Source organism: Emydura macquarii, unplaced genomic scaffold (genome assembly GCF_026122565.2).
Source record: "Emydura macquarii macquarii isolate MOO-44397 ecotype Brisbane River unplaced genomic scaffold, CSIRO-AGI_Emac_v2 contig_1253, whole genome shotgun sequence".
Lineage (NCBI taxonomy): Eukaryota > Metazoa > Chordata > Testudines > Chelidae > Emydura > Emydura macquarii.
The window spans coordinates 87,865,645-87,881,553 of NW_027131390.1; the positions used below are offsets into that span (position 1 = coordinate 87,865,645).

General features: G+C 42.4%; 1 protein-coding gene across 1 annotated transcript in view; it reads right to left on the bottom strand.

The window, feature by feature from the left end:
* Positions 1 to 12,431, bottom strand: part of EPC2 (enhancer of polycomb homolog 2) — a 69,791-nt gene extending 57,360 nt beyond the window's left edge. Inside the window, exon 1 of the mRNA XM_067549484.1 lies at positions 12,060 to 12,431. Within this exon, the coding sequence (XP_067405585.1) occupies positions 12,060 to 12,212 (153 nt within the window). The 5' untranslated portion in view covers positions 12,213 to 12,431. The remainder of the gene's footprint in view (positions 1 to 12,059) is intronic.
* Between the last annotated feature and the right edge of the window lie 3,478 nt (positions 12,432 to 15,909).

Sequence of the window (15,909 nt, forward strand, 5' to 3'; positions counted from 1 at the left end):
CTGACACCAAATTAAAAACATGAGTCTTCAAAACAATGTGACAGCAAATACATCATAGAGAGGCATTTACAAACAAAGAGACAGTAATCCCTCTCCTCGTGGCTTAGGTGCAACCACACCTGGAATAGTGTGCTGAATTTCAGGAAACAGCCAGAAAGATAAATTGGAGGAAGTTGAAAAAGAGGAAATAAAACTGATCAGAAGCTGAAGGAACTTAATCATAAGGAAAAATGAAGAGAGGAGGACATATATGGCCAAAGAATGACTGGAGTAAGAGGGAGCAAGGGAACATAACAGTTAATATTTAACCAACATAAATATGAACATTTGGGGGGGCACAATGAGATAAAGTTATGGCAGGAAAAATTTGCTGTTCATCATGAAAAACTGCCAAGAACTATATTTAGCAAACTGAAGAATAGTCTTTCAAGGTAGAAATCCTAATTCTTGTCACTTTAAAAGTGACAAGATAAAACACTAGAACACACACTGTTGGGGAAAATCCTACAGTAGTAGAGAGATGGACTGGACGTTGTATAGTCTGCCAAAGTTCAGTCAAAAGAACAGTTAGTCCCTTAATCACTAGCAGCACAATTCTGCCCTCACAGAGATGCAACTTGTGTTGACTGGGGGAAGACACTTCTCTGTCCTCTTCAGTTTTTTGACTTCTTAGAGCAGATGACTATCAGCTGACCTATTATTTCCACCTTTATTATATTTTAAACAGGCAATCTTAAACAGAGAGCTATTTATACTCAAGAAGCCTAAAGCTCTTTCACTCTCTGCCAGCTCTCTTGTCAGCTTACTTCTGGCAAAAGCAGATCTAGAGAAAGGGCAGAGATAATGAAGTTTTCTCTTTTTATTTTAAATGGTTAGGCATCCTATCAGTGTAAATGCATTCATTACATATTCCCACAGACTTCAATGGGACTTGCACCTGTCTAAGAGAGGGAAGAATATAATTGAAGATTTTTAGCATGGAATTGCTGACTTTGTGCTCAACTTTATAGCAATGCTGCTAAATATCATATTTTATTACAACCCTCAGTAACAATATAATAGGGTTTTTACTCATTAAATAACTAAAATTTGTTCAGTGAATACTGTTTTAAATTTTATGAAGCACTGGGAATATGAGATTTGGCACTATACACTACAAAATTTAAAAAAGTCAACTTGTCTGATGAATCTCTTTCCATGGTTTCACTAAGATTAAAGACAATGATGCTTTAGTACATGTTTTGAAAACTCCAGTGTATTGAGATGAGGATTTAAAATGGGCACAGGGAATCAGATTTTCAAATGGTTTTCTAAGCTTTCACCATAGAATTAACCCTCACCTTGAGTAAGCCTATGTTGTCATTCAATAGCACTTTCCTGGCAATATCTGCAGATAAAACTGAATAGATAGGTTTGTGTGATTCTAAGCCTATAACGCCAGTACCAACAGGAATCATAATGCACAAGTGAACTGAATGGTCATTTCTTCTGCTGTGAAGATGCTCTGCAGGTGGAAAACAAACCACCGGAAGAGAGAATACTTGATGATAACTGGATTGATGTCCGGGAAAAGGGAATAAAATGCCATGTGCTTGGGAGGAGAAAAAGAGGCAATGAAGTAAAAATTGCCCGCTTAACAGAGAGTATAGGATGTGGAAGTGAAGGGGAAGAGAAGCTCTTACAAACAGACAAAACTTTTAGAAGCCGATGTACAAGGCCAATCTTTGGCAACACAAACAATCTCAGAACACTGTATATATCCAAACTGAGTGGCAAAAAAATTAGTTAATGCAAAGTTAATACTACCCAGTGATAACTTATGCCCTTCCAAAACAGAGAGTTCTGCAAAACTCACTTGTGAAAACCAGGAAATAGAGAGTTAAGGTAAACGCCCACACAACCTTAACTCTGCCCCCTCCCAGAGCTGGGAATAGCCACTAGCAATTATCTGCATCCATTCCAGCTGCATTCACTGTGTTAGGTGTAGCTATACTGAATGGTGGAGGAATAAGTAAAAGCAGCTTGGAAGAGCTGCGATTGTGATCTGATGCGATCTGGGTCTGAGTCCGTCTCCTCGCCGCTCCTGCAATACGTGTTACCGAAGGAAGATAAAAGATATTACCACACCTGCCTTGTCTCATAAAGGAAAGAGGTGCATCTGTACCTTGAGAGTCCAGTCTGCATCATTTCAATACAGGGTTGTGTTTATAGGAGGGCACTGGGGTCTTCTTGCCATGGGTACTGTCAGTAGTGAGGTGGGATATGAGAGCAATCTGTGAATTTAATAATGGGTAGGGAAAAGTATAGGTTTAGATCGTATTCTGTGTGCAAGTGTGAAGGGGTTGTTCAAGGGTATAAAATAGTTGTTAAATTTTACAACTATGGTATTCTGTTGGGGGAGTAGGCTCTCTGAGAATACAGAAAGTGCAAGTAGCCACCTGTCCATCACAGTGAAAAGGGAGAGTGCAAGTATGTGTGTTATGGGCACTATGGAGCATTGCTCAAAGAGGGCAGAATTAAGGCTGAATGGACGTTTACCTTAACTCGGTATTTCTTGGTTTTCAGAAGTTTGAGTCTTGCTAAACTGGATGCTGTGGGTGGATACGAGCTATCACTAGGCACCCTTAATTTTGCTTTAACTAATTTTTGGGAACATTTAATTTCCCAGTTTTTTTAAACAAAAATGTTTGTTGGTAGGAGTTAATGGTCATTTAGGCAGTTGTAGTTCTCACCTAGGTTTGCAGCTGATGAGGCACTGAAAGGTGAAGTGACTTGCCTAGGTCAACCAGCAGGCCACGGAAGAGCAAAGAACAGTCCCAATCCATGGAATATACGGTTGCTACATGATTCCTCAGTGCTCCTTCCCCCTCCCATACATTTTGTTATAGTGGTATGGGAATAATGGTCATGTTTTCAAATGTCTGCAATGGGTAGTTGCGAACAGGGCCAATGAGAGAAATCTCACTCACGGTCTATGTCCCAAAACCATGACAGTTTTGTTACATGGATGTTACAGTAACTTTAATCGTATGAGAGAAGACTGCTGTCTCTCTTTCCATCTCTACACCTGTTCCACCATTCCCTACAACGTGGCCCCTCCTGACAACATTTTCATTTCCCTTTCTCCTGACAACATTTTCCCCTCCCCTTAAGCCATTAGTTGGCACCCTAGAAAAAACAAAATGTAAGAAGTTACTCCTTGCTGTCTCTTACTCTATGCTGCTATGTTCACATACCACAGGCAGCAGCTTACTAGAGTGTTGCATGATACTGTGCTAGCCCCTCACTCCCACCTCCGGCTGGGACTACTGCTGCTGCTTCAGTCAGGTTTCCCCAGTCATGCCCATGGTCCATTCAGTCCATCCGTTCCTTACCCTCTCTGGTCCACTCACCCATACCACACTATTTATTTTCTGGATTTCAGATGTTTAAATCTGCATTGCCTTCAGTCCACCCAACTCAGATCCCAGCTCACTTGGAGAAACAAGAAGAGGGGCTCAGACACCCCAAGAACAGCAGGATTCCCGATTCCAGAACATATAGCAGGCAGGGAAAGGGGCTCAGACCCCTGCAGAGAGGTAGGGCTCCCAACAAAACGCAAAAGAGGAGATTTCAGGACTGACTGTCCCCTTAAACCTCCAACTTCCTCTTCTACCCCCATATGCCAACCCCTCCTGTCTTCTCCCCTTCCACTCCCCCTTACTGGAGCCCCTCCAACCCCTCTTCCTTCTCCTACCAACCATTCCCATTTATCCCCCTCCTCATTATACTCCCATAGCTCACTGCAAACGCTAACTCCTCTTCCCCTATTACCACCTATTCTTGCACTCCGAAACATTCCTCCCCTTCCAGTTAACATTTGCATGTATCATTTATTTTCTTTTCAAAAATTGTTTCAGCACCATCCAAATATTCTACTGTACTTAGATTTAAAAAAAAAATACCTATACACTCTTGACAGAGACAGTTCATTCTTAGATTTCAGCCAGAGTGAGTTTCAAACCTTAAAACTGCTTGAATCTGTTAACAATGAAATGCTGTTTTTTCCACCTAGGGGCTGTTTCTTAGGAACCTCTTGCTCAAATGGCCCCAAATTTAGATCACAGACTGTACCATATCCCCAAAAGACATACTAAATTTCAAAGATATCAGGTTAACTGTTTGGATTTTGAAGCACTTAGAATAACTGAGCTTTAAAGACCTTAACTATAGCAAAGCTCTAGTCTGAATGCTCTGATCAATTATAGCAGAGCAACTGCTCAACTATAGCAGTGTTGAGCTATTATAATATTATATGAAATTACAGGGAGAATGAAGGGGAGGGGATCTATATATCCATCAGCAAGATAGCAAGCTCAGAGGGGTGTGAAGTGGCCCATTCATCTTAATGAGATGTTCTTAGATGAAAGAATACCCAATGGAGATGAATACAGTCTGAACCAATAGCTCTGAAACATGTGAATTGCTCCATTCATGTCAGTGGATGTTCTCTTTTGCCCTCCCCAGTGCTTGAGAGTTTCTCCTATGTGTCAAGCACAGCCATTCTCAGCTTCTCAATGAGTCTCACCAGTACTTTCTTGGTACATGTTCCGAGTATGCCTTTTCTAAGCTTCTCATGCCAGCTATACGCTCCAGATGTGCTCCAGCTTAGAGTAGACAGAAGATGTCAGATCCTCTGGGCCTGTGGGGGAAAATAGGCTGTGCAAGCACAGGTATGGACTAGCTAAAAAATGTGGACAACTACAAGCAGACTGCCTGGGGGATGCAGGAGAAGGGGTATGACAAAGGTCAGAAGCAGTGCCGTGTAAAAGCAAAGGAACTGTAGCAGGCAAACCAGAAGGTCAGGAAGGACGACAGTCAACCTGATGCCAACACACAGACCTGCCACTTTTACAAAGAGCTGCATGCAATACTTGATGGAGATATTACCACCACCCGCACACCACTGTGGATACCTTCAAGGAGCTGGAGTCGTCACAGGTCCCTAGCCTGAACAATGAGGAGATGGTGAAGGAGGGAGAGAAGGAGGGACAGGCGATTCGGTGGAATCCAGCTATGCCATGAGCCAGGACCTGTTAGAGATTCTACCACAATCCAGTCAGTCTCAGCAGTCATGCATGGTAGGGGAAGGAATCTCAGGTAAGTGTGCAAATTTATTTCCCATTACACTGATGGTGCCACATCACAGGACACAGATATTGACTTTGCATTATTTACTCGTACCAGAAGAGGAATCAGTACAACAAACAAAGGTAAAGTTATCTGCTTTTCATTCTCCTGTAGAGTTTAGGGGGGGATGCAAAGTAATTTGTTTATGTACACCGATATCCCTTGAACCCTCCTGAGAGATCACGATGAAACTTTCATGGAGGTACTCTGCAATCCTCTCCTGAAGGTTTCTAGGGATGACTGCCTTATTTATTCTTTCATCGTAGGACACTTTCCCATGACAGTGGGCAATTACTTCAATGGTTCATGCCGAAGTTGACAAGCTAGCAGCATATGAGCCTAGATGGCTTTGGGATGCCAGCAGCAGCTGTGTTCTGTGTGTCTTTGTTACCCATAGAAGTAAGATGTCACCACTGCCTGTGGAAAATGGTGCCATTATTCAGTAACATTGCCCTGTACTCATAGTTTCATGCAACTAAGTAATTCCCTCATTTCCATCATCCCTGGTGGGCCATACTCATCTGGCTGGTGCTGAGAGTGGCACCATGCCTCCAAAGCAGGACTGTCAATAAGCATGTCTTGTTTAAAACTTTAGGGAAGCAAGGGAAGGAAGTCCTGAATCTTTATATTTGCTTTCTGTTAGGACTATACTGACAACGTAACCTTTGTGTTTTATCTGTAGCTGCTGCCACTGCAACCTTGAGGGATTCCCCCTCCACATCCACATAACACCTGAGCCAGATAAAGAATGACATATTCAGTGAGATCCTGCAAGCCAGTGCTGTATCAGACCACGAACAAAGAACATCAAGGATGAATACTGCAGATTGTATGGAGAAGGAAAAAGCGGACAGGGAGAAAGGCCCAGGAGTTAGAGAGAGAGATGCACCAGGACATGATGGGGCTTTTCCAGCAGCAAAATCAGATTGCACGATCCTCCAACCATGCTCCCCCGACTCCCACAATTCCAACTACTCTTCTACCGCAATCACCCTCCCCTCCCAATGAGCATTTGTTTGTGTAATTTATTTTCTGCTCAACAAACAGGATATTTGGATGCTTCTGAAACTAATGTATTCAGATTACATTTCCCCAAAATAAAAACAGACAGAGCTAGTTTGGAGCAATATACCTGCTTTTTTTACCTCAGATTTCTGCCCTAAATTGGATTCGAATTCAGTGCCTGAAGTAATGCTCAGATTCTCAGACTGTTACATGCCCTCAGAGCCATCCCAGTCATGTGATGTAGTAGTTTTCCAGAAAATTAGCCTCTCTCTCTTTCTGCATATGCTCAGAATAATCCATTAGGCGTGCAAGTAACCATGTAAGCCTTAGCGCACCTAACTAAAGAAGAAAGCTTTTTTTCCAATAATGTTTTAATCTGACTTCCCCTAGAGGGAAATTGCACTATGTTGTGGTAACACTGGAGCGTTTAAGACCCTGGTGTGATGATCAGAGCCTTGGTTTGATCTCCAGCTGTGAGCAGGTGCCCTATTTTGGGAACTGTTTGGTCAAACGGTCCAAAACTTGGATCACTAACAGAACCCTGCACCCCATCTGAAATACCAAATTTCAAGTTAATGCAAGCAGCCACACAGATTTTTAGAGCTTTACACAGAAAGCTGGTTTTAAGGAACTATAGCAGAGCAACGTTATAATACATAAATAATAAAAATCTAGAAAGCAAACTGCCAAAAGTAATTTCTTATGTAGAGATGCTTTCTTCAGCCCACTATTTACTCTAATCCAGAGGTCCCCAAACCCTTAAAGGGGTACGGAAGAACCTTCAGGGGGCACGATGAGGCCTGGGATAGCCCCCACAGGAACAAAGAGGAAGCACCTTATGCCTGAGCAATCTATGTCTAGGACTGGGACCTAAATATATAAATAAATAAAAAGATGGAGGGACAAGTTGAAATTTCTATACAGGGTGTACTGTCAAATACGAAAGAGGGGAAATATTTTTCTTTTTTTTTATTATAGTAACCTTCACTGTTGCTTGTAATAACAAAAATGTTCAGAATTTAGACAGAAATGTAATCTGTGCAAAATGAAAGCACTCCAGCCCAATTGCCTCAGCTAGGGAACAAGTATGCTGCTCTGGAAGTACAACCAGCTCCAGGCAGCCAGGAAGTAAGGTGATGAACTGAAATCAGATTTCCAACATTGAAATGTAAGCAGAGAATGGAGAAAGACAAAAAAGACGTAATAAGGGGACAGAGACCATGGGAACTCAATTTACTTTTCCAAAAACTCAAAACTACATGATGGCTTAAATGAGTACTGAGAGGAGTATCCTCAAACGACTGAACCAAAGACTGAAAAATGAAATGTACCCATATCAATTTTATGATTTTTCCCCATTTACATGAAAAATATCCTGCATTTTAGCATCTGACTATATCCTTATCTTGCTACTCTTGGGTTTCTACTCTGTACAACCTTTGACTTTAAACTGAAGTCAAGCCTAGTTATAAATGTACCCATGCTCAAATCTAAATTTCTGAGTTAAGTCTCTAATAGCAATTAAACTGTCCAGCCACAACAATCAATTACAGGGATGTTTTTATCTCTGTAACTACACAAAGGAAACTACACAAACCAGCCTCTTATAACCTTCAATTACTCTTGATTTTATCTCATCTTGTTATTAAGAATCAATTTTTACCTAAATTACACTAGCCTCTGATAACATTTATTCTAATTCAGATATGGTAGTTAAGTGCTAGGAAATACATCAAGTACTAACGTATTGTATTCTCCTCGGAGCAGTGATAATTTGTATTAAGATTATAAAGTAGATTTTCAACATAGCATCTGAGGAATTTGACACAATGCTGCCTCCTCCGCACCTTCTAAAATTAAACAAAAATAAAAAGAAATTCTGCTGTCAATGATGACATCATAAATCCAGATTAGTTCCATTTAAATCAAAATAGTTACTCCAAATTTATGCAATTTTAACTGAGAGCAGGATGTGGCCCAACAGCTTAATTCAAGGTTAAAATTATGAACCCCCAGTAGACTCAGATCTTGGAGTCCAACCCTACACTCCCTATATACACACAACTCCCATGAAAATTACAGATATATGAGAACACAATATTGGACCCCTGGTTTGTAGAATGTCATATCATCAGGGGGACAAGCCCATTAGTAAAATACTGAAAATGACAAGATATTTTCAGAATTTCCTTGAAGATCCACTGGGAACATAGTAATATTAACGTCAGATTGTGATATCCATACTCATATTGAGCAGTTTCTGACTACCCAAATTATTCCCACTGTATTCAATGGGATTGCTTTTAGTGTAAAGTATTTTTCAATGTAAAAGGCATCACAATCTAGACTCAGGGGAGTAGTATGACATTTTAATATAAAGTAGGAGTAGTAGAAATGGGCAGTACAATTTTAATAAAAAATGTAAATCTCCCATTCTAATCACAATATAGTAGTCCTCATATAAGAAGAATCTATTACTTCAAGAATTAACAGAACACCACACACACATGGGGCCCAACCCTGAACTGACATAGGAAAAAAAACAAAAAACAAAACCTTTACTCATGAATGAAATTACTTATATGCAGAAGTATGATAAGGATCAGGTCCATTAGTAACATGGGGTGAAATCCTTGCCCCTCTGAAGACAACAACAAAACTTCCATTGACTTTATGGGGGCCAGCATTTCACCCATGGTGTTATAACGAACTCTGCAATCCAAGTCCTAATGTGCTCCCATTTAGTAATTTTAGGCTTAGCACAAACAGAAAGACCATTACAGATAATAGTTTAATTTGAACCTCAGCTTTTGTTATGATGATAATAGTGTAAAACAATTGAAATGCCATGAAACAACATATTTTTGGTACAAATTAAGGTTCGGAGAAGTTAAGCGGCTTCTTATGAGCTAAAACCACATAATTTATTGCATGCAAGAGACCACGGCACGCACATGGGGTCCACTGACTTCCCTGAGGCTTCGTACAAGGCCTGGCGTTCACGTGTAGGAATGGGGCCAGAGAAACATCTCAATTTGCTTACTTGTACAGTGAATTTAAACTACTTAGTTGCCCTACTCGAGCCTCTTTGATGTATTTCCTTGTAGGGGTTGCTTACAGCCTTCCCCAGACCCAAAGAAGAGCTCTGGGTAGCTCAAAACCTTCTCTCGCACAACAGAAATTGGTCCAATAAAAGATATTACCTCACCCACCCTGTCTCTCTAAGTAATTAAACACAGAGAGTGACTAACATGCTTAACTATCTGTCAAATCAAAAAAAGAGAAACAAAAATAAAAAAGGCCAAAACTTATCTCCATAATGTCACAAAGAAGAAAAGCTGCATAAAGCAGATCTCTCTCTAACACTGACCTAATATCATCTTCAAAGTCTTTTACTGGAACTTCTTCCAATAAATTTACTAATGTCAAATTTACATTAAAAATATTATTTTTGGACCAGTGGGTAAAAGGGTAGCAAGTGAAGGTAGTAGTAACTATTGCAAATGTGGTGACAACAATAATCTTAATCTAACAATAGATCTTGGAATTCAATGAGAAATGCTGTTTGAAGTGGCTAGCATTTATGCTTATATATTATACAATAACAATCTCAGTATGAAATAATTTTAGAATTGAAAAGTATACCAAATCCAACGACATTTTTAGTCCAGTGGGGACACAAATTTTGTTCATACAAAAAAGATTGTATTATTTTAGTAGAGAATTATTTAGTGGAGCATTTTACACATAAAAAGAGGTTTTACAATACATAAATTAGCCCAATACTTTCCCCCCACTGATTTAACTGAAACACAGGCAGTTTACCTCTTATGACATTTCCCCCTCAAAATTAGACTATAGAATTCAGAAATTTTATATCAGACTTTTAGTTACTTAAACTACACTTTTACACTCTGAAAGTTCGAATATTTTAAGGGTAATTTTTTTAAAAAGACTGCTACATGTATTTAAAAAAAATATAAATTAGGAGCCATATTTGCAATTTTAATAACTCCCATACTCCACAAACAATATGTTGCAAGATCTACTAATGGGACTTTTAAATTACAGAAAATTACATTTTACTACAAATGAAAAGAAAGATGTATCACCTCCAAGTTTGCTTTGTTAACATCAATGTTATATTGCTGTCTGTTTAAAAATCACACTCTCTCTCTCTCTCGGGCAATTCCATCCTCTAAGATCAAGATACAGCTAGAGCATCACAAGTGTTGAGCACCGTACATTATGATTTGTAATACAAGGGAAATACAATGAGGTCAGAACCAAGAGTAACCAATGGAAGACAAAAAAGATTTCTTTCAGTAATAATAGTCAAATGAGAAAGCCAATCAGAGAGAGCTGGAGCCTTCTTTTGACAGCCACAACCTCTGAAAAGCCAATCCACTTACATAGTGGGCTGGCTACAAGGCAGAGACGGAGATTCATTGAAGAAATTCTTGAGGATGCATTTACTCTCAACTCTGCATACAAGTACAGCCACACGAGGGGACAGGACATCCTGTGCCTGCAGTGAGCCTGATGCAAATTTAACACTCTAAGTGTTAGTCTTTAACAAGGACAGTGGCAACAAGTTCAGCCAAGCAGCACTGCAATCATGGACAGCAAGTATTCACAAGGCTGTCCTAAAGCTCACAAGACTCATCTTAAAATTATCTTCTACTAAAGATACAGACACTAATATATCTCTGCCTACAGCACTGCAGAAAGGGACAGCAAGCATTCTACAGGCAACGTTTCCTAATGCTGACTAGCTTGCTTAAAATCATCTTAACACTAAACAACATGGTGTACGCTGCAAAATCTAGGTCTAGCTATAGATCCAGCTACAGCTATCCAGTAACAGTGGGTACTTTACCTACACGACTGAACAACACCAACAACCAGTTGCCGTGTTTCTTAAACATACAAATATAGAGCATTCTTATAGCAGTTATGATATATTTCCACCTATACTATCTGCAACAGGAGAGAGCTGGTATTCTACTCTCAACACTTACAAAGCCCGCCCTCCGAGTGCAATAATGCAGCCTGCAACAGTGTGTGTATATGCCTTGCAGGCTGCAATCTCACTCCAACTTCTGCAATGGACAGATAATGCATCTCCCAACATGTTATTTAAAAATCTTGACCTACGAAGTACAAAAGCCTTCCCGTATGATGCACACGGCAGTGTGTCTCCAGCTACAGCACCGCAGCCCTGGACAGCTGAGACACTGCATGCCATGCATGCTCCCGACACCGGATGCAAGAGTTAACAAGCCAACTCCAAACATAAGCGCAATCTGTTTTTATGTCCCCAGCTGTCGGTGTGGGAAAGGGGGTCCTCTCCCCCACCACACACACACACACGTTATTTCACTCTCGGTTAGTGTCAGTCCCACTGACCCCCATGGTAGGACAGGATAAAAGCAGGACGTTCCTCCTTTACAATGCAAAGCCTTCCTGACTGAACGGAAGGAGCAGAGCACACACAGCCCCCTCCACTGCTCTGCTGCCTTGGAGTCCCTCGTACACAACAGTGAAGAGTGCAGCACAGGCACTCTACGCCAAGAGCGGCCGGCGCGCACACTCTCCCATTCAAAGAAGCCTCTTGCGCCTACTTCTCTCTTACGCTAGCGTAAGGGCCTCCCCGGCTAATCAAAACACTCGCGAGTCGGGACGCAAAGAAGATGGCGGAGCAGGGCCCGCTTACGCCGTCGGAGGGAAGTTTACGCTGCGCTGCTTGCGCAGGACCCATAAGGAACGTGCACGGCTGCGGCGGGGAGCGTGCGTAGTGCGCTTGGTGAATACCAATGGCCTATTTCCCGGGAGGGGAGGGGGTGTCTGATAAACAATGGTGCCCCCCTGCGCGGTTCCCTTACCGATTCCTCCTCCTTCTCCATGCCCGTGGGCATCTGCGGCACGGCCCGGTTGATGGAGACGCAGTCGTTGAGGTCGGGCATGTCCTTGCCGCGGTAGATGGGCAGCGGTTTGGCGGCGTCTAGCGCCCGGGCGCGGAAGGAGAGTTTGCTCATTGTCTCCCCCTCACAATAACACCCCGGGGCCGGGCGGGCGGGGGGCCCCTCACTGCGGCCGCGCCGCCGCCTCCCAGCCGCTCCCGCACCCGGCCCGCAACACCATGGAGGGCCCCGCCGCCCCGGCACAGCTCCCCGCAGAGCCGCCCGCAGCTCGCCGCTCACGCCCCGCAGCCCTAGATCCGCGCCGGGCTCGCTCGATCCGCTCCCTGCGCCATGGCAAACATGGCGGACATTAACCAAAGCGGCCAGCGATCCCGGCAGCCAACGCGAGAGCTGGCGGGGTGGGGGGGGATGGAGAGGAGGAGGGGGGGGGGACGCCGGGCTGCGCGCGCCGCCCGCCGGGGGGGGGGGGGGCGACCCTGTGAAGGCTGTGACAGCGCGACCCTGGCCGTTGGGCTGCGTGGCCGGTGTGAGGGCTGGGCCGGCGGCTCTGGCTGTCCTGCAGCGGCTGGGAGGCGGCAGTTCGTGCCTGGGGCCAGACAGCTGCGTTCATGCTGAGCACCTGAAGTGGGCAGCAGCCGACGCGTGGGTGCACACGTGCGCGCGTAGCCCGAGTAGACACCTGCACGGGGCATCACTTCGTCCCGCGGGAGGGAGTGGGGTGTACAGCCAGCAACACGAATACCCCTTCCCCACTCTGCACCACCCACAGCACCCGGCCATCTAGCTCTCCCCCAGCATGAAAATACGTAAGTAGGTGCACAGGCCCCAGCCCCCCATACATCATTACAGACAGCTGCAGATTTACTCCCACAGGGGGGCAGATAATACAGACATCCATACACATTTGAATTTATAATACGGTGTTTTATAACCATTTAAAACCAGTCTATTACGTTTCCCAGCTGCACACCACTGACAAGCCCCTAGCCCAAGAAACCAGTAATCGACAGCTGAAGTCCTGCGAAGTTCAGTGGAACTGCTCAAATACAGTTACTCACCTGGATTCAGAGATTATTTTGATTATAACACAGTAAGGTGACAACAAGAAAGGAGAGAGAGCATAGGAGAGAAAGGGTTACAACAGTGACAAATCATGAGAAGCACAATGTTATAGATGTAACTCTCTTATCATATAATGCATTTGTAATATATCGAAAATGTGGGAACATTTTTCCAAGTGGAGGTCAGTGCACACATGATATCATTGAGGCAAATGGGAGTTTTGGCCCTATGTTTCAAAGAGGCAAGGATTTCAGCCATGGTTCCCAAAGTACTTTACGTACAAACTCAGGAAGAGTTTGTCTGTAGTGCAGTGCTAAAAAGAGTTACCTCAATTGTAGGTAACTCCAGCTACGGTAGTCTACCTCCCCTGAGAGCAGTCACACTGCACTCCACCACTCAAATTGCACAGAATGATTGCATTAGCATCACAGAGTAGCTCAGTCCCCACTGCATTACTAGCCAAGTGTCAGCAGCACTTGGCTCGAGCTAGTGACTTGTGAGTGTGCACAGGAGTCTAGGTTAGAGGCAATACTCCCATTTAAGTCTAGCTAACAGTGCAACAAAGACAAGCCCACAGTTATCCATTTCCCTCTTTTATCTCCAGAGGGATTACCATAAAGCTCTCTCCATGGTTCTGTCCTTGAAGACCAGCTAGAAGCTCCATCTAATGTAGAATGTAGCTGCTTCTTTTTTTGGTGGTGCTTTTCATGTGCCGCATTCTCCAGTAAAAGTTTATCTACATATAGATTCTTTTAGGAACAGCTATTCTTGAACAACCCCAAGTGTGGACAGACTTAGGCTGGAATAAGAGTGCCTTGTTCCGCTTAACCCATTTTCAAAGTGCTTTAAGCTAAAATAAACAGGAGCACAGCACGCTTATTCCAGAATATGACCATCCACTCATGCAGTTATTGAAGAATAGTTGTTCCTGAATAACTCCATGGACAGACAAGTCCTGAGGTGTCTATTATTCTAGTTACCTGTTTGCTTCCTGTTCCAGTTCAAGGAAACAACAAAAAGATAGTTGGTCCAACAAATGATATTATCTCACCCATCTTGTCCCTCTAATATCCTGGGACTGACACAGCTATAACACCACTTTTACAATGCATGTTAAATACTTATGCTGAACCATCTGTTCCACCTGATATTTAGCTGTGACCCTGAGTACCTCTCTCAGACCTGACAAAGAGCTCTGTTTAGCACAAAAGTTTCTCTCTTTCACCAACAGCCGTTGGTCCAATAAAAGGTATTATTTCACCCAAATTGTCTATCTAATATCCTAGGACTGACACAGCTACAACAACACTGCAAATTACTTATTTAGAAATTTAACGAGGTCACTTTAGTTAACATACCTACATTTATAAAAAGTGAATTGGATTTTTACTGACCAACAGCAGTCAGAACCTGTGTTATACATCTCATCTGAAAGCTGTTGGACCAGATTCTCAACTGAGATCCGGCCACATTTTTACTGATCCAGTGCCCATTAAAGTCAATTGAAATCTTTCCATTTATTTCAGTGAGCTTTGAATTAGGCTCATCATTGCCTCTAATCATGTAGCATTTAGGCAAAACTATCATTGACTTCTGTAGGTCCTATACATGGATCTGTCAAATACCTGAGTTCAGGATTCCATATTTCTCCTACAGTGGTTGATAATATAACTCAGGGAACTAGCTATTATTCTGAAATTTGGATACAGGTTAACTAATCTGATGCATACCATCAATCATCCAACCTACCAATTGGAGACCATCTAAACTCTGAAAACAGAATATGGTCAGTAAAACAGAAAGTGCAGTTACATTTAGATATCAAGCAACGTAATAATAAATGGCATGATGAACAATAAAAATAGTACCGGTTAGTCACTCCTAAGAGGAATGATCATTTTCTAGCTAAGGCACTGGAGACTGGCACTCAGATCTAAATTCAATTCCCAGCCCTGCCACAGACTCCTTCTGTAACTCTGGAAAAGTCACAATCTCTCTTCCCCCGCCCCCCCCCCCCCCCCCCCGGCCATTTCCCAACTTTAAAATTAGGATAAAATACTTTTTCTCTAGTCTTTTGTCTGTTTGGATTGTAAACTCTGTACAGGATCTAGCACAATGGATCCCTGATCTCAGTTCAGTTGAGGCCCCTCGGCACCACTATAATTGAAATAATCTGTATGCAATAAACAGGGAGAGGAGAAAATTGTGGTAGTGGGAAAATTATATTTGCAAAAAATGCCATGTCATTTCTCCCAATTCAGAAAGGATTTTCCCCAATTTTGAGGGGATTTTTTAAAAATGTACATTTGTATGTGATGCTACATGCATGTTAATGGAAAAGCTTCTCTTTAGCTAAGGAGATGCAAAATTCACAATAAGAATTGTAAAATTTGCAACAAATTTTCTACAAAATGTAAGCTTTGGTCTCCACACAGTAATTGTACTAATTTAACTTGCTTGATTTCAACAGCCTTATGTGAACACTCTTCAATGGGTTTAAGACTTGTGGATATTCATTCAGTTTAGTTACCACATTTGGCATTCAGATACTATTTACATTGTTGTCAAATAGTACTGCAACCTTGCAAGATCAAGGACTAAGCATAATACAGGAGCATGATTAAAACACAATTCAGTTCTATCTACACTGTCACGACTAAACCATGTTTTAAAGCCATCAGAGGCATGTGGTTTTTTACCAAACCTCCCAAAATGGTAGATTTTAATAACATAGATAAGACCTTTCGTC